The 18,548-nt window shown below is 40.7% G+C and overlaps 1 protein-coding gene across 3 annotated transcripts in view; it reads left to right on the plus strand.

Annotated features, from left to right (window-relative positions):
- ARID1B (AT-rich interaction domain 1B) overlaps window positions 1-18,548 on the plus strand; it is a 435,546-nt gene that overhangs the window by 394,877 nt on the left and 22,121 nt on the right. For all 3 annotated transcript variants that reach the window (XM_055536066.1, XM_055536065.1, XM_055536067.1), the window contains 4 exons: window positions 614-723; window positions 1,423-1,581; window positions 7,428-7,637; window positions 12,600-12,804. In XM_055536066.1, coding sequence (XP_055392041.1) covers window positions 614-723; window positions 1,423-1,581; window positions 7,428-7,637; window positions 12,600-12,804 — 684 coding nt within the window. The remainder of the gene's footprint in view (window positions 1-613; window positions 724-1,422; window positions 1,582-7,427; window positions 7,638-12,599; window positions 12,805-18,548) is intronic.

Genomic DNA, 18,548 nt, shown 5'->3' on the forward strand with positions numbered 1-18,548 from the left:
AAAGGAAACCAGCCCCATTGCAAAGTAATTAGAAATCCTCTCCTTCACAAATGACTTTCGATGATTGCTTTTGAAATCATCTGTTACAACCATCTTCCGTTCTTGTAGCCTAGGCCATATGTAATAGATGTGACTTTTGAGTGAAATAGTATTAAGTGGTAAGTGATTTTACAAACTATGGATTGTGTGAATTTAGGAAGTTAAGAAAGCAGTAAATCCTCTACTCAGCCAGTGAAAATACACACACCCAGCCTTTGCTTCCAACACCTAATTAGCAATTTGGTCGTTGAGCATATTTCTGTTTGCACCTCCATGATTAAAACCATAATAATTTTGAAAACATGATATTGATAATAGTTGACTTTTGGTGGCCTAGGTCTTGAGTTAAATGATTGCTTTTCTCCCCTTAAAGATAAGAAAGAATTGCAAGAATCCGTTGCTACTTAGATTGCAGAAATTAGCATTCTCTGAGTTACAGTTTCTTTCTCCTTTTTCTACTTTCCTTCTTTGGAGGGAAATTCGGGTGCCCCATCACTTCGGTAGCTTGTGTTAGTGAGCACAGCCTGACGAGTCACTCGTATAATCCTAAACTCTCTCTCCTGTTTTCGATTAGCATCTATGGGTCTTGCAGATATGATGTCTCCAAGTGAATCCAAACTGCCCCTGCCTCTCAAAGCCGACGGTAAAGAAGAAGGCAGCACACAGCCGGAGGGCAAGTCGAAGGTACTCCTCTCTCCTCTGCACGTGGTGTGGGGCCTGCTCGCTGAAGCTGCCGTGTGCTCTCCTCTTTTTTCATTTGGTTTCTTCTCTTCTGCATGCCTCCATCTTGTGCGACACATTTGCAGTCTTCTTTCCCCACCCCCTTCATGGTGTGGATCTGAAAGTTACTAGTTCTTATGGCATTTAACTGGGTGTGGGAGGGGGCGGAGGGACAGGACCCACCCAGAGACGTGCCTCGGGGGTGGGGAGAAGGAAGGGATCTTGCCTGGTTTTGATACTTGCAGCCATTTTCTCTGCCTTCAGTTTATAGCTTCCTGTTTTGGCCGCCTCAGCAACAACAGCATACTTAATATTTTGCTTTCCTGCCTTATTTGATAAATAAGGTGAACAGCTTTTTTTTTTTTTTTTTCCTTTCTTTCTTTCATAAGGGGTAACCCATGCTTAGCATTCCATGTAAGCTTGAATAAGCATGGTGGCTTAGTGGTCTTATCCAGCATCCAGCAAACTTACCAAGTTTACTAATTAAGAATGTTGTTTTAATACCTTTATATGTGTGTGGTTTTGTGTGTTTGTTTGTACATGTCTTTATATATATATAATATATATAAAAATTAGTCTGTTAAACTGGATGTGCTTTTTGTTATTTTAAATAAAGTTTGCCCTACCTTTGTCATTTTTTTTTTTTTTATTCCTCTACCACAGGATAGCTACAGCTCTCAGGGTATTTCTCAGCCCCCAACCCCCGGCAACCTGCCAGTCCCTTCCCCAATGTCCCCCAGCTCTGCTAGCATCTCCTCATTTCATGGAGATGAAAGTGATAGCATTAGCAGCCCAGGCTGGCCAAAGACTCCATCAAGCCCTGTAAGTGGCTCTGGTTTTTTGTTTTTTGTCTTTTTGTTTTGTTTTGTTTTTTTTGGTTTTTGGGGGTTTTTTTGATAATTAATTCTACTTTAATGCTTGCTTATTAATTTGTTTTATAAGACTTTTTCTTCATAATTTATCCATGAAAGGATTTTCTTTGTAATTATACTAGTAACAAAATGAGTAAAGTTTGTATGCATCATAACGTAAGTTGATTGCTGATAATGAAACCACTGATATAAAGAAGCGTCTATAAGAAGCATGTGATTGTGCTACTGGGCCCAAACTCCTTCACACAGTGATTTTGATTAAATGTCTAACCCATTGTGCTCTTCTGGAAGATCTTTAAAATGAGTTAACTGTCCATTTACGTGGTAACTAATAGCAGCCATGGAATAAATGATAAGTTTGGCCTTTGGACTAAATCTTTTATGGGCTATTGTGTCTAAAACATCTTATGTCACAACTACCTATATCTTGAAAACAAATACTACACTCTGGGCACAGTTCAGCATGTTATAGCCCTACTTTGTTTCGATCTAGTTGTCAGAAAATAACAGAAAATTTGTAGAAATGTTAGCATATATGAATATTTGGAATGCTACTCATAGATTAATATGTGCCTACATTAGAATCATATGAGATAGAAAATTTACATCCTGTGCACATGCTGAGAATCTTAAAATTGTTGATTTTATATGATATTTTTAAAAACTGGGAATGTGTAGATAAGGGAATTTTTTTTTTTTTGCCTTAATATTCTTCTGCCTGTAGAACTAGGCTTTTATTTTCCTACTAAAGAAATTAATTCTGTGCCATTAAAGAAGAAGAAGAATGGCACTGTAGTAACCTTTATTTTACATTCATATAGGGAATCAAAAGATCTTTAAAAAAAAAAAAAAACTGAACATGCAATTACTTGCCAAGAAGGCTTAATTAATACGCTAATTTTTGTAAGACAATGTATTGAAGAGCACAGCTCAGGAAAAGCAAGTTGGAGGGAAGAAGACTCTAACTGCAGAATCTGGCAATCTAGTCAAAACCCCACAAGGAGGCTGCTATTAATTATCCATTCACTGGTTTAAACAGATAGAGCTGAAGGTTTGAAGATTTGGTAGTTCCAGTAAATGTTTGTAAAATTCATGTGGAGCTCTACTATAACCAGCATTTTCCTTTTCAGAGGAAGAAAGGGCAACATTCACTGTTACCTCTTCTCTAGACATGTGTTTCGCTTTTTCAGCAACCAAGATGAAATGAAAAAATGCTTCTAGTATGGGTTATGCAGAACTAATGAAAGAGAGAGTGCAGCTTCTTAATTCTGATATCTTTGTGTTATTTGCTTTGAGTCTCAGAAGGCAGCCAACATGGGGAAGGGGGTTGTCCCATAATCTGTTCTGGTTTTTCTTTTCATTAAAGAAAAAACATTTTTGAATCAGTAATATTCTCAAGTCAACAAATAGAACCTTATGTATAACTTTTCAAAAACATTTGTTTATTGGCTCAGAGGGGAAAATTTCGGAGGTTGAAAATATCTTTAAAACCTTAAGATAAAATGGACAGGAATTTAGCATTAAGTATGCTAATGGAAAGAGGGGAGAAATTCAGAGAGAGAGGAAGGGATTTCAAGTAGGGTAGGGAACTGATGTTAGAAAATAAGAGATGACCAATAAAACATGAGTGGAGAAAAAAAAGATTTTTCTTAAAGACTTCTAATAGACCCATACTACGTGTTTAAAATTTCCATCTTGCTGATATCTGGATAATAATGATTGAGATATTTATTATATTTTAAATTATTGTCGCATTATCTGTATCCAGTTAAGTCCATAGGAAGCTATTATCAAAACCCTTCCTTCTACTTAAATATGAGAAAGAAAAATAAACTGAATTATTGATTTAATTTTCTAACTGTAACATAATCATACTTAAAAATCACATATTACTGTCCTCTTTTTTCTATATAGTTCTACATACATTATCGCTCCCTGTAAATAACCGCTTTTTACTTAAAAATTTACAATCATACTTCTGGCTCCAGTCATAGAAAAAGAGAACAAGGGAGGATGTGATTTGAGGTAGTGGAAGGTGTTAAGAGATTGCTTTGTATTGAGAAAACAACTCCACGCTCAAATGAAATGCTCATTCAAGAAGGGAACAAAAGGAGATTGTTATGAAGGACCTCAGATTATCTCTACTGTCAAATCACTGCAGATACATGTTGAAGAGTATTTAACTTCTCTTTCTGAGATGCAACTTTAAATTGTACTTAAAATTGCTCCTCACAGTGTTCCTAATAAAGCTTGTCTAATAACAGACCTGAAATGAACTAAATAACAAAGATGTTCTATGCTTTGACAGTGTGCCGTGGACCAACAGTTTTGTTACAAAACATTCTACAATAAAAATAAACATTTGCACATACACATGCATATACACATATTACCAGGCATATGGTAAAGACTGCTGAAATGTAAATCTGCCTCAGAGATTTGAGGAAACGTCTACTTATAGACTTAATTAAGTTATATGCAAGGAAAACTTTTGTGGCATCATAATAATGTCTTGCTGTAATTTTTCAGCAATCTCCATTTCTTTTTCTTGCCTCCAAGACAGTGTTTCATGAGTAAGATACAATTTTTACAGTATCAAAGCAAAATGAGGTGTTCTAGTGGCCTGGAAAAGTTAACTATCTTCCTGCAGGGCTAGTTTTTTTTTTTTTTTCTTTTGCCCATTGTTGATGAGTAGAATGTAAATGACATTTATCCAAAGGTCACGTCAAAACTAATGTCTGAGAACAAAAAAAGTGCATGTTGAGCCTAATCAGTGATAAAGTGTATAGTCTTTACTTCCTAGGGCTTTTGTTTTTCTTAATATTATTTTTCTCTGTTTGGACACCCAGATACTAACTTTGGGAATGGGCTGGGGTGTCACCTGGAGACTGGGAATGGAGATGTTACTTGTCCGCCAGTCCCTTCTCAGCTTTCAGTCTTATTAGACTGTGTCCACGTTCACTTAGCACCTTGCTCACTGAAAGCCTATTTATAGACTGTTTTAATCAGCTGTTAATTCTTACTTGGATGGTGCCAGACTTCTCAGACCTTTCTCATTCATTTGATTCACTTAGGGAATAAATACCTACTGAGGACCTTCAGTGTGCTGTCACTGTCGGTGATTCAAAGTCAACACAGGTCCTGCCCTGTGGAACGTAAGGTCTGGTCAGAAGAGTGGAAGGCAGACAGCTAATCCCACGCAGGACACACACCTCGATGCCCTGTGAGGCCAGGTGCCACTAAGGACAAATAAAACTTGTGATGATTCAGACCAGGGAGCTGGCCTCAGAGGAGGCCTCTTCTAGGACCTGACACATAACTGAGGCTTGACCACTTTCTTTTCATAAAGATGCCTTTTCCTACCTTACGGCACCATAAAGTGCATTTTTAAAGATCAAAAACTATGAAAAATAAAACTATTAAAAGCAATTATCTTCATTAAGGTTTTCTCATTTTATGAGAACAAATTGAGATATATAGAAGTTAAACTTAAGTTCATTTAACAAAGAATGGTAAGAAAAGGTAAACTATGGATAGTCAAACTAAGTGAATCATTCCTTTAGACCCATTTCAGTTTATGAGAATACAGTCCTTTCATAAATAGGAACAAACACCATAGTCTCATTGCTTGGGTCATGATGAACTGTTCTCCTGGAGCCCTTCCACATTTGGGGTTTAGAGAGGACCAGGCCAGAAATAGCAGTTGGTTCTTATATTCAGGATGTTGGTGGAGCGCTTAGAGTAATTGTAAATTGAAATGATTGATTTTATATCTCTTATTCTTAAATTGAATCTCAAATTTTTACCTCTCAATTTTTCACAGATGAAATAAAAGGGGGAGGTTCATGGTGGTGGTGGTTTGTTGTTATATTAATTGATTTTATGTGATAGTGCTTTTTTCCTCTGATTCTTATTTCAGATTTTTATTTTTTTAAAAGATTGGGTCCATTTTTTCAATGTGCCTCCCAATAAAGACAAAAAGGTTTTCAGCACTAGGATTTAGAAACCTCTTGTTAATAACTACCTCATTAATGATGACAAAGTTTCTGAAATGTTCCCAGGATGAGAATGTGGTATAAGATGTGTTAGAACAGTTTCTTTCCCTAGTCAGAGACTCCTTGGATATAAGAATATGATAAAATGTACAAACTTATTTGGATATGGAATGTGTTCCATATTTCTGGTATATACATGAATTTATAAGACATATATAAGAATATGTATATACATTTTAAGTTCTTATCTAAAGTAACTGTTAGGTGACTTGCTCTTTAGCTTCATCAATATAAATTGTAAAAGGTCACAGTTTTTTTTTTTTTAATCCTGCCACTCTACAGTTTTTATTTATATCAGCTGTATCACCCATTTTTATATGTCTTATATAAAGATTTTATGTTTCAATAATTCTAAAGCTGAAGGCTTAAAATTTTAGCAAAAATAGCTTGGGAAATTACATGTTAATTGGAAGGACCTCTGCCACCCATCAGCTTGATTAGTTTCATTTTCAAGCATCCTTTCTCAGGCCCTAGTTTTATTGGGAATCACTTTGCTAAACAAGGTAGCATCAAACCTTAATGACAGTTATGTTATTTAACTCACCATCCCCATTTCAGGTCACATGTTTAAAATTATGTTGAGCTAAATATAACGAAAAAGAGTTAAAAAAAACTTCATCTAACATAATACTATACATTGCAAATGATAAGCTAGTAAATAAACATGACTAAATGAAATATATTATTATTCCAAGGAAATATTTAATTGAGAATTTACAAGTGATTTTGCACAAGAATCCCACAGTTGCAGATATTACAGGTATACAAATATTGTTACAAATACAGAGACATAAAAGAAAGGGAGAATATACAGTTGGGCTGTTTAGAACAAAAAGTATTACCTTCCCAGATCACATAATCCAGAGGGTGAGCTTCAGGTGTGCAGAAACAGCCACTTCTGACATTTTAGTATCAAATATAAAATTAGAAAAATGAAAGACCAAGAATTAGAACATCAGTATAAACCAAATGGGCGCATAAAAGTAAACGTTCATAAATAAGCTGGGAGTATGAAATAGCGCATGTGTTTGTGATGAACACATGGTCGCATAAGAAATCTATTAAAATTACCTTGACAGAAAAGTTCAAGAAATCTTAAGTCAGGAAAGCAGATCATTCTGAGAGAATGCTAGTAACTGGCCATTAATTTAGAAGGCTCTCACATGTAAAGCACACACCCCGCTGGGTCCGATGACATGTGACCTACCTTGTATTTTTCAACACACATCACGTATGTGCTCTACCTCCATATGATTTAGTTTTAATAAAGCTATACATTGGTCATTCATGTTTTGACAAGGAAATGTAGGCGTCTATGTAATGAGGAGGGGGGCTCTATAATATTACAGTTGAAACTATAAACTCATTGTGGCCATTCAATGAACTTGCACCCTTTTTTAAAAAAAAAGAAAAAATTACATGAGGGGTCATTGGAGTCTTGCCTTCTGGGATTCAATGCTTATATTGATAAAGTAAAAAAGATTTTTGTTCTGTTTTGTTTTTCAAGTATATAAAAGGGGGAGTTTGGGCCCTTTAGTTAAAGCCAAAGTTAATTCTTAATTGAGAAAATGTATACTTTGTGCCTGAACTAGTAGCCTTCATTCCTGATTGTTGTGTGATAGCAGTAGTTTTAAAATTTCTTCTCTTCTTGTATTTGGTAGCTCATTACTTTTTTTCTCACCTTCTTCCATTTCCCTCGGCCCGCTTATGCCCCATCTCCAAATGCTGCCCTGGGCTCTAGAAGTCCAGCTCATCCACCACCACTGGGGAGAAGATCACAAAGGTGTATGAGCTGGGGAATGAGCCAGAGAGGAAGCTGTGGGTGGACCGCTACCTCACCTTCATGGAGGAGAGGGGCTCCCCGGTCTCAAGTCTGCCTGCAGTGGGCAAGAAGCCGTTGGACCTGTTCCGACTCTATGTCTGCGTCAAAGAGATCGGAGGTTTGGCACAGGTGAGAACAGCTGAATGAGAAGATGTTATGGATGAGCTTTAAATATGCAAACTTGAATTTTTTTTTTTTCTCACAAAGAAAAAGCTGAGCCTCTGGGAAGGTCATTTTACTGGATCCATGTTCACGTGTGGCAGGTGGGGGGCGGGGGCGGCACTGGGGTCAGGGAACCCGATCTGCCACCCATTCGCAGAGTGACCTCAGTAGGTCATTTATATGGACTCAATCCTCAACTGTAAAATGAGACATTTGAGCTAGGTTTTTGCTTCAGGGTCCCTAACAGCTCTCAAATTCTGTGGAATCTGTGTTAGAATTTCATGGTAAACAGAAATGTTTTGCAAATGACTAAATGTCTAGATCAGATATAAATCAAATTCGCTGTTTCCCTCTATCCAGAGCAAGTTAACAAGAAAACTGGCATCCTTCTATGACCATGTCCACTGTACCTGGGTGACAGGAGGGGCAGTGCTGTCCTTTCCCATGGCTGGGGGCACCCAGGTGCAGAATGCCCAGAGGCACTCCTTTTGGGGTTGTGCAGATGCCTCCCCTGCACTTGACCCTTCATTCTTTACCCTAGGGGCCACATTCTTGTTTCCCTCGTCACAGCCCTGTTTTTAGCACTGGGGCGGGTTTGTGTGTCCAATATCCCAAAGTAGGGAAAACCACTAGACCATTCAGGTATGACCTAAATCAAATCCCTTATGATTATACAGTGGAAGTGAGAAATAGATTTAAGGGCCTAGATCTGATAGATAGAGTGCCTGATGAACTATGGAATGAAGTTCGTGACATTGTACAGGAGACAGGGATCAAGACCATCCCCATGGAAAAGAAATGCAAAAAAGGAAAATGGCTGTCTGGGGAGGCCTTACAAATACCTGTGAAAAAAAGAGAAGCGAAAAGCAAAGGAGAAAAGGAAAGATATAAACATCTGAATGCAGAGTTCCAAAGAATAGCAAGAAGAGATATGAAAGCCTTCTTCAGCGATCAATGCAAAGAAATAGAGGAAAACAACAGAACAGGAAAGACGAGATCTCTCTAAGAAAATCAGAGATACCAAAGGAACATTTCATGCAAAGATGGGCTCGATAAAGGACAGAAATGGTATGGACCTAACAGAAGCAGAAGATAATAAGAAGAGATGGCAAGAATACACAGAAGAACTGTACAAAAATCTTCACAACCCAGATAATCACGATGGTGTGATCACTGACCTAGAGCCAGACATCCTGGAATATGAAGTCAAGTGGGCCTTAGAAAGCATTACTACGAACAAAGCTAGTGGAGGTGATGGAATTCCAGTTGAGCTATTTCAAATCTGAAAGATGATGCTGTGAAAGTGCTACACTCAATATGCCAGCAAATTTGGAAAACTCAGCAGTGGCCACAGGACTGGAAAAGGTCAGTTTTTATTCCAATCCCAAAGAAAGGCAATGCCAAAGAATGCTCAAATTACCACACAATTGTACTCATCTCACACGCTAGTAAAGTAATGCTCAAAATTCTCCAAGCCAGGCTTCAGCAATATGTGAACCGTGAACTTCCTGTTGTTCAAGCTGGTTTTAGAAAAGGTAGAGGAACCAGAGATCAAATTGCCAACATCCACTGGATCATGGAAAAAGCAAGAGAGTTCCAGAAAAACATCTGTTTCGGCTTTATTGACTATGCCAAAGCCTTGACTGTGTGGATCACAATATACTGTGGAAAATTCTGAAAGAGATGGGAATACCAGACCACCTGATCTGCCTCTTGAGAAATTTGTATGCAGGTCAGGAAGCAACAGTTAGAACTGGGCATGAAACAACAGACTGGTTCCAAATAGGAAAAGGAGTACGTCAAGGCTGTATATTGTCACCCTGCTTATTTAACTTATAAGCAGACTACATCATGAGAAATGCTGGACTGGAAGAAACACAAGATGGAATCAAGATTGCCAGGAGAAATATCAATAACCTCAGATATGCAGACGACACCACCCTTATGGCAGAAAGTAAAGAGGAACTCAAAAGCCTCTTGATGAAAGTGAAAGTGGAGAGTGAAAAAGTTGGCTTAAAGCTCAACATTCAGAAAACGAAGATCGTGGCATCCGGTCCCACCACTTCATGGGAAATAGATGTGGAAACAGTGTCAGACTTTATTTTTGGGGGCTCCAAAATCACTGCGGATGGTGACTGCAGCCATGAAATTAAAAGACGCTTACTCCTTGGAAGGATAGTTATGTCCAACCTAGATAGCATATTCAAAAGCAGAGACATTACTATGCCAACAAAGGTTCGTCTAGTCAAGGCTATGGTTTTTCCTGTGGTCATGTATGGATGTGAGAGTTGGACTGTGAAGAAAGCTGAGTGCTGAAGAATTGATGCTTTTGAAGTGTGGTGTTGGAGAAGACTCTTGAGAGTCCCTTGGGCTGCAAGGAGATCCAACCAGTCCATTTTGAAGGAGATCAGCCCTGGGATTTCTTTGGAAGGAATGATGCTAAAGCTGAAACTCCAGTACTTTGGCCACCTCATGTGAAGAGTTGACTCATTGGAAAAGAGTCTGATGCTCGGAGGGATTGGGGGCAAGAGGAGAAGGGGACGACAGAGGATGAGATGGCTGGATGGCATCACTGACTCGATGAACATGAGTCTCAGTGAACTCCGGGAGTTGGTGATGGACAAGGAGGCCTGGCGTGCTGTGATTCATGGGGTCGCAAAGAGTCGGACGTGACTGATCTGATCTGATCTGATCCCGAAGTAGAAAGGAGAAAAGGGCCCTCAGGGGTGAGTGCCTGCTGCATCCTGGGCACCGTCCTTTTTCTTGTCACTTCTCTCTCAACACCCATGGAATGCAGAGTCATCAGCCCTGAAGAAGAGATGTAACAGATTGAAGTACAGTCGTCCCCTGGGGTCCACAGAACACTGGTTCCAGGATCCCCACAAATACTGAAACCCTGTGAGCTCAAGCCTCTTTATTTCTGGAACCTACACACCACCTCCCATATACTAAAGATATCTCTCAGTTACTTATACCCAATACAGTGTAATGCTATGTAAATAGTTGCTGGTACAAGTTCAAGTGTTGCTTCTTGGAACTTTCTTTTGGGCAGAGTGGGGGTTGCTTTTCTTTTTCTTTTTCAATACTTTCAATTCACAATTGGTTGAATTCACAAATGCAGAACCAGGGAACAGGGAAGGCCAACTGTACAAGAATGTTGTGGCCCAGGGATTCTCAGGGTAGGTGGTAGGGCCAGGTTTGTTTGATTGCGAAGCACATGCCCTTTATCTGCCCTTGGTTCTCCGACCTAGCTGTTCATAGCAGCACCTGGGAGCATTTAAAACCTGTCAGTTCCTGAGCTCCCTCCCAGACCAGTGAAAGGAGCTGCTCCAGGCCTCAGGTGTTCCGGGCCTCCCTATCCAAAGGTAGGTCAGCTGATGCGCAGGTATCACTGAGGACCCACCCTGGTCTCCGGGCTGCAGGGGCGTGCAGGAGAGGCTTTTGTTCTCAGCCCTCTCTGAGGAGCCTCCTCCCACCCGAGACTGAGGCCTCCAAGTGAAGCAATTAGAGCTTGACTCCAGACGGCGTAATCAGATGGGATCACAGGATGCAGACCAGGTGTGACCAGGTGTGGGTGGTGGCCAGCGAAGGCTTTCACCCAGCTCACAGAAGCAAGGAACCTCAGGACACCTCACTCAGCCAAGTGGACTCCCAGGTTTGGTCTGTGAGCAAGATGCTGCTGGCTTGGCTGACGAAGTTGCTTGAATGTCGTAGAGATTCCCAGCAGTGAGGCCTTGGCTGCATTGTCACTCACACCCCATCAGATGTGGTTCGAACAGGTGCTGCAGCCCCAGAGGAATCAGCTAAAAGCCTTGCTTTTCAGGGTGTCCCAGCCAGCACTCTGCCTGCTGTTTCAGAAGCAGTCACAGGCCTGCCCGTTGCAGCCTGGCATTCAGTACCAAAAATGGCACTAAGCATTCCCGAGAGTATTCTCTGGTTTCTCATGCACCATTTAATACTAAGTAAATGGACATAAAGAGCTTTGTGAGGAAGTTTGAATCCAAAAATTGAACATTTCATTCAAACTCACTGTCCCTTTAACCCATGCTACTTAACACAGGACACATTTAAAGGCAAAATATTCCCCAAGCATTTGCAGGCCTTCATGTTTCCTTCGTGTGTCAGCCTCGTGTGACATGTTCCCGTTGGGAATCAATCAAAAAGTTAAACCAATTCCTCAAATCTTATATAACATTTGAGGATTCCTTTCCTTTCTTCTCTTTTTGCAGTTGTATTCCCTCCAGGCTGAGTGTAAGTGGGAACGCTGGATGGTCCTATGTGCCCCTTCCCAAGCCCACTGGTGCTGCCATGTCAGCTAGCTGGTGGCTCCACAGCTCAGACAGGGTTGATGACTTCCGCTGGACTGTTAGATTGGGCTCATTTGGTTGGGGCCTCCTTCACCCAACAATACAAGAAAGCCTCACATGAAAGACTGGACATGAACAGAAATTATAGGCTCATCTTTCTGGAAGCCTGTGGCTGTTGGAAGGAGACATTGTTTTTCTTACTAAGGCTCAAATACTTAAATTGCAAAATAATTCTGTTACTGCTTTTTAAATTAGTTTTTAGACACCCTTTTTTTAAAAAAATAAGAGTGAGATGGGGGTGAGCAAGAGCGCCTTTGCTCAGATAAATCACCGGCTCCGAGCAGCACCCACTCTGGCAGACTCTTGAGGCATTAGAAGACGCACCGGGCAGAAGAATCTCCACGAGCAATGCTTTTTATGTAGCTATCAGCAGGTTCCTTAATGGTTTTATAACTGTAAATGCTGTCTATGCACTACTGAGTGGGAGTAATGAGCATTAGTTAAAAGAGGCAAATGAAAAAAAAAAAGTAAACCAAGATATTAAGTGCTCTTTTTTGTTTCCTGGCTTTAAACAAGCCACTCTGCTGCAAACCAGTGATCCTGCCTTTTTTTTTTCTGCTAGGTTAATAAAAACAAGAAGTGGCGTGAGCTGGCAACCAACCTAAATGTTGGCACTTCGAGCAGTGCAGCAAGCTCCCTGAAAAAGCAGTATATTCAGTACCTGTTTGCCTTTGAGTGCAAGATCGAGCGTGGGGAGGAGCCCCCGCCGGAAGTCTTCAGCACAGGCGACACCAAGAAGCAGCCCAAGCTCCAGCCGCCATCTCCTGGTAAGTGGGGGCGCTGCAGCCGGGAGCCCCTCCCGGGCTGTGAGATGGCCACTCAGCAGAGCAAACAGGACACACTGGGGTCCGAGAGAGGGGAAGGGGCATCCTGTCTTCTCTTGTTCGTTTAACTGGACCCTAACGGGGTCCCTAAGGGAAGGAAGAATGAACTGGGGATATTGTGTTTCTGCTCTGCACTTTGAAGGTGCCGATCTTTTGCTTTACCTTTTCTAGTCAAAGTAGACTTCAGGTTCTGAGTTGTATACCTTAATTCCTTATACAGTTATTTTTAAATATCCCATCTAACTATCAAAATGTCTTCCCATTAACCTGTGCTCATACTGGAAATGCACCCTGCAGATTTAACAGCCAGCTTCCACCAGCTCTGCCTCTGTCGGAGATACTTAGATTTGTACACAGCAAAATGAAATTTGGACCTCATATTTAATGTTCCCTGCCAAGCAAGTTTTTGCTTGTAGGGAATTCAGCAAACTTTCATGATAAAGATCTGTATAGCCCTGTTTCTGCAAAAGTGGAGTCCAAATTAGCTTTGAGCTAGAGGTCAGGAATCTGAGCAAATACTGCTTGGGAATAATGGTGATTCACTTGAATTCACAGAAGCAAAATCATACAAATGGTACCTGCCTTCTCTACTGTCTCTCCACTCAGCTGTTAGACACCCTGCCATCCTTTCGGCTCTCGTGATGGCTTCTGTTCTGTTAGCATTTCAGATTTGAAATTACTGAATCACTGTATTCTGATAAATCCAATATTGAAGATGAGAAGAGATTTGAATCATCCTTAGTTCTGGGTGACCTCACTCAAGTTAAGTTTGATCATTCTGTGGTCTGTTTCTGGCTGTGTCCAAGCCCTGTGTTGGTCACACTTGCTCACACTGTCCTGCATATGAAGTGGCTGATTGTACCTGCCACATCCCCCAACACTGTTATGCAGTCAAATGATCATAGCCAATATTTCTTGAGCACTTAAGAGTGTGCCAGGGCTTTCCCGTTTAATCTTCATATGAGCCCTGTGATACAGATACTGTTCTAAAACCCCTGAGAAAACCAAGGCACATATAATCTCAGCAGACTGGCCCATTGTTGCTAATGAGGGGGAGAACCAGGCTTTGATCCCAGACATCTGGCTCTAGAATTAGAGAGCCAGGTTACCTACCACACTTTGTGCTTAAAGCAGTGCTGTAATAGGTAAACTGTTCACACAGAAAGTGGTACCTGTGAGCCAAAGAAAGGCGTTGTTTCTCTTTTAATTACTTGCTCTAGCTGATATCTGGAGGGTAATGCTAATATCTAATAAGAGATCTCAAATAAATACTTTTAAGGCCCAAGGTACATGTGTAATGAGCACACCTCAATATAGATCTGTTGGTTCTAAATACAAGTAGAGAAGTTCCTCTCTCTCACCCCATCCTTAAAGATCCACAGCCTTTGCCAGTTATGGTGGACTTTAAAAACTGTGAAATCTAATTTCGAAAATCTCACAACATTACATTCAGTTCACAGAGTAAAACAAGCTGCCTCTGAACAGCTCTGAAACTATTTTTCCAAAATAAAAACCCAGTAGGGTGTAGGGACCAAAGTGGTGATGTCTGCAAAGATCTAAAGGTATATTTTATTTGCCAGGAAAGAACTCATGTCACTGAATGGTCTGTACTTCTGTATGGAGAATAGCTCTCCCAGTGTGCATCAGCTTCAGTACAAGAAATCCTGCTGAGGTATAGACACTTCAGAAAGTACAGGGCCTGTGCTCTGAACAGTCAGCTCTTTCCTCTCCCCCCTCTTTATTTTAAACTATCATTTTTATGGCAACATTATCGTTTTAACTGCACAAAAGAGCTCGGATTGCAGGCGCACCTCTGATAATACATTCTTCTCAGTAGTCCAAATGGAGCCCGAGTCTGTGAAACAAGAAGCGGGAGGAAAGCTTCCTGAATTTAGCCGTTCAGCCAGTGCACAGCCTGGAGGGCATAGTGCAGGGTGCACGGGGCCAGTCTGCCTGGCTCACGTGTTGTGCACACCGCTCAGCAAGAGGACAGAAACATGGACCAGGCCGTGGGGCAGTGAGTAACGCCAGCCTCTCAACCAAAAGCCAGGCATTGCCTCCAGCATTCCAGACCTATTATTAAGGAAAATGTTTCTGAAACATTTTTATTGTCAGAGAAGGGAAACAAATTATTCCCAAACCTTTGCCATGTCAGGGCCTTATATACTACAAAAAATTTTAATCGATTTTCAGCCAAAATTTGTGTTCTTTGAGTCAGGTTTTTTCTCATAAGAACCTAACTGTAGCTTATTCCTTACCGATACATCCAGGCAAACAACTAAAAGATTCCTCAGAAACATTCTAGATTCTTTTTTCGAATGTTCATTCTGAACCAGCTTAAATCCTAGATGCTAATGACTTAAGGTCATCCCCCTGTGTTCCAGTTCAGATGTGACACGGCTGATAAGATTTGAAATTCAGTCAGCTCTTTGAAATTCAACAGCCTCTGAAAGGTGTTGCCCCTTAGCCCTGGAGCCTTCACCCTGATCTTCACTGTCGAGTGACTGTGTGGCTTCTCACCCCAGAGATCCAGGTTGTGTCTTTGGGTTCTAGAGCAATTCGACCAAAGGAAGGCTCCTAAATGAAACCTGAGCAGGGCCTGGGGGTGCGGGTGCATCTCTGAAGTCCTGGCGGGGCTCTTGTTATAACTGACTGTAAAAGTTAGTGAAGATCTAATGAACAGCCACAGGGGTCCAGGGCCTTCGCTGCCTGTAAGCTAGAGTGGGGTAGGGGCAGGGTAGGGAGGGGACCCGGCTGGGAGGAATGGGTGGCGGGTGGTGGGAGGAAGCTCCACTTACAATTAGTAAGTCTGTAACCAAAAACCCATCCATCTTTGCTGGCAGGTGGCTGACTGAATTTCTATTATTAGCTGACAGGTGATGTCACAGAGCCTGTCATGGATCCAACTAGGGAATCCTCAGTGGAAGATAAATGAAAAAGGGCTCAGGTTATAAACAGAGGTGCCCTCTGGGTGACCTCTGGTTGCCGTAGACCTGGGACTATCAGCTATGCCTCATCTCCCTACCCTCCTTCCTGCAACCCCAGCCAGAACTAGGGCACCAGGTCCATGCTGTGTAAATTATCTTCCCAGCTAGGAGTCTGGCCGTTCTGTCTGAAGTGTGTGAATGTACTTAACCTTCAGTAACCTTTCCATTGTTTACTTTCCAGTATACATTTGTAGCTTCTGGCAAAAGGTAGGGATATCCTAGAGAGCCAGCCTCCTCTGTTAGCAGCTTCCAGAGGTTGCATTCATTTTTTTTTTTTTTTTTTTCCCTGAAAGGAAAGGAAAACACGCTGGCAACAGGGAAGAATATTTCCTTTTTTTTTTTTTTTTTTTTTTTATTAGCTGTAAATGTGAATACTTGTAAATAAGGGCCATTCTGAACTCACGGTCTTGTGAGCCGTGTTCCAAGAAAGCTGTGCTGGCTTCTGCACAGTCTGCTTCTTGAGTTTAAGAAATCAGTTATTTCCCCTGCCAGTTCTGTGGGGCAGTCATGTCTGTAGGGTTATCCTTATATATTTGTAAAAGACTCTTACTTGTTTCTTTCATTATATCTACTTTTTAAATATGCATTTTTTGGTGAAACTCTGGAAATGCATACTTGGTATACAAATACAATAAACTGAATTTGGTAAAACTCTGGTCTGGTTTAGAAGCATGAGTTGGTAAGTTTTTATTTTAAGGTATCTACATCTAAGAAGGTATCTATAGTTAAAGCTAGTCTTCCCTGATTCACTCTAGTCCTATGCACCCAGGGCAGGTGTTATGGAAAGCACCCTCTGTTGGCCAGTCCTCAGTATTCATTCCCAACCAGGCCCCGACCGCGCAGACATGTTGGGTCAGCTGAGGCTCTCTGAGTAGAAGTGATAGACCCCATTTCTTACTCACTCATAGCGTACTCTGTGATCTCCCGGGTTTGTGTAACTCAGTTTCCCCTAAAGTAAAGTGTGGTAATTGTACAGTTCGTTAACTGTAGATAATAATATATGCAAATTATTGTTTATAAGCAACCAGCAATCCTATTTGTTAGAATTCTGAAAGTATTGTATGTATGTATGTGGGCAGAAATTCTTATCTTTTTCTGTCAATTTGATAAATTCCAGTGGTAGGAAACAGCACACAATATTCATTCAATTACTATTTGTTTAATTAATGACTGAAACCAATACCTATCTAACACCTAACATGCTAAGGACTATGATCAGTGATAAAGCAAGAGCCCTTAAAATATTATGTTTTAAGGTGGGATTAATTTTTTACATGAATCCTACTTAAGTTTTAAAAAGATCTGTTCAATTCTGGGCTCGGTTATTATAGTGTAATTATAGTTAAAGCCAAGTCTTATTACTCTGATAATGACATTCAGTTCAGTTCAGTTGCTCAATCGTGTCCGACTCTTTGAGACCCCGTGAATCGTAGCACGCCAGGCCTCCCTGTCCATCACCAACTCCCGGAATTTACCCAAACTCATGTCCCTCAAGTCGGTGATGCCATCCAGCCATCTCATCCCCTGTCATCCCCTTCTCCTCCTGCCCCCAGTCCCTCCCAGCATCAGGGTCTTTCCCGATGAGTCAACTCTTCGCATGAGGTGGCCAAAGTACTGGAGTTTTAGCTTCAGCATCAGTCCTTCCGATGAACACTCAGGGCTGATCTCCTTTAGAATGGACTGGTTGGATCTCCTTGCAGTCCAGGGGACTCTCAAGAGTCTTCTCCAACACCACAGTTCAAAAGCATCAATTCTTTGGCACTCAGCTTTCTTCACAGTCTAACTCTCACATCCATACATGACCACTGGAAAAACCATAGCCTTGGCCAGACGGACCTTTGTTGGCAAAGTAATGTCTCTGCTTTTGAATATGCTATCTAGGTTGGTCATAACTTTGTTTCCAAGGAGTAAGCGTCTTTTAATTTCATGGCTACAATCACCATCTGCAGTGATTTTGGAGCCCAAAACAATAAAGTCAGCCACTGTTTCCACTGTTTCCCCATCTATTTGCCATGAAGTGATGGGACCGGATGCCATGATCTTAGTTTTCTGAATGTTGAGCTTTAAGCCAACTTTTTCACTGTCCTCTCACTTGCATCAAGTTTTTTAGTTCCTCTTCAGTTTCTGCCATAACATTAAAGAATTCTAAACCAATACGACTTGTGTTGTGTAAATAACAAATTATTTCATAGCTCCAAAAACTACTGTTAATGACAGCATAGACACATGCAGATGTGGGAAAATGATACAAAGCTCATTATTAATTTGTACCGTTTCTTTACAACTTAAACATTTCTCATTGCCTAAGACCTTGATAATTTTTATGTTTTTCTAAAACAGCACAATAGTCCATCAAATTGATAAAACAAACTTTTTGTCCCATTTTTCCTTATTCTTAGACATTCAGATTATCTCCATTATAAACAACACTAAAATAAGTTTTCTGTCTAAAACCTTCTTTATAATAGATGATTTTCTTGGGATAAATACCCAGGAAAGCATTTACCCAGTATTTTACAGCTCATATCTGAAGTGCATTTCCAAATAGTTTGGGAAAAAAAGCTTTTACTGATTTTCACCATAAACAATGTAAGAGCAGTTAATTTTGCTGTATTGTTACCAGCAATGGATATTGTTACTCTCTCTACATGAGATGGTATCCTATTTTTCTTTCCCTTTTAAAAAAAATAACTATCAAGG

Source organism: Bubalus kerabau, chromosome 9, assembly GCF_029407905.1.
Source record: "Bubalus kerabau isolate K-KA32 ecotype Philippines breed swamp buffalo chromosome 9, PCC_UOA_SB_1v2, whole genome shotgun sequence".
NCBI classification, from domain to species: domain Eukaryota; kingdom Metazoa; phylum Chordata; class Mammalia; order Artiodactyla; family Bovidae; genus Bubalus; species Bubalus kerabau.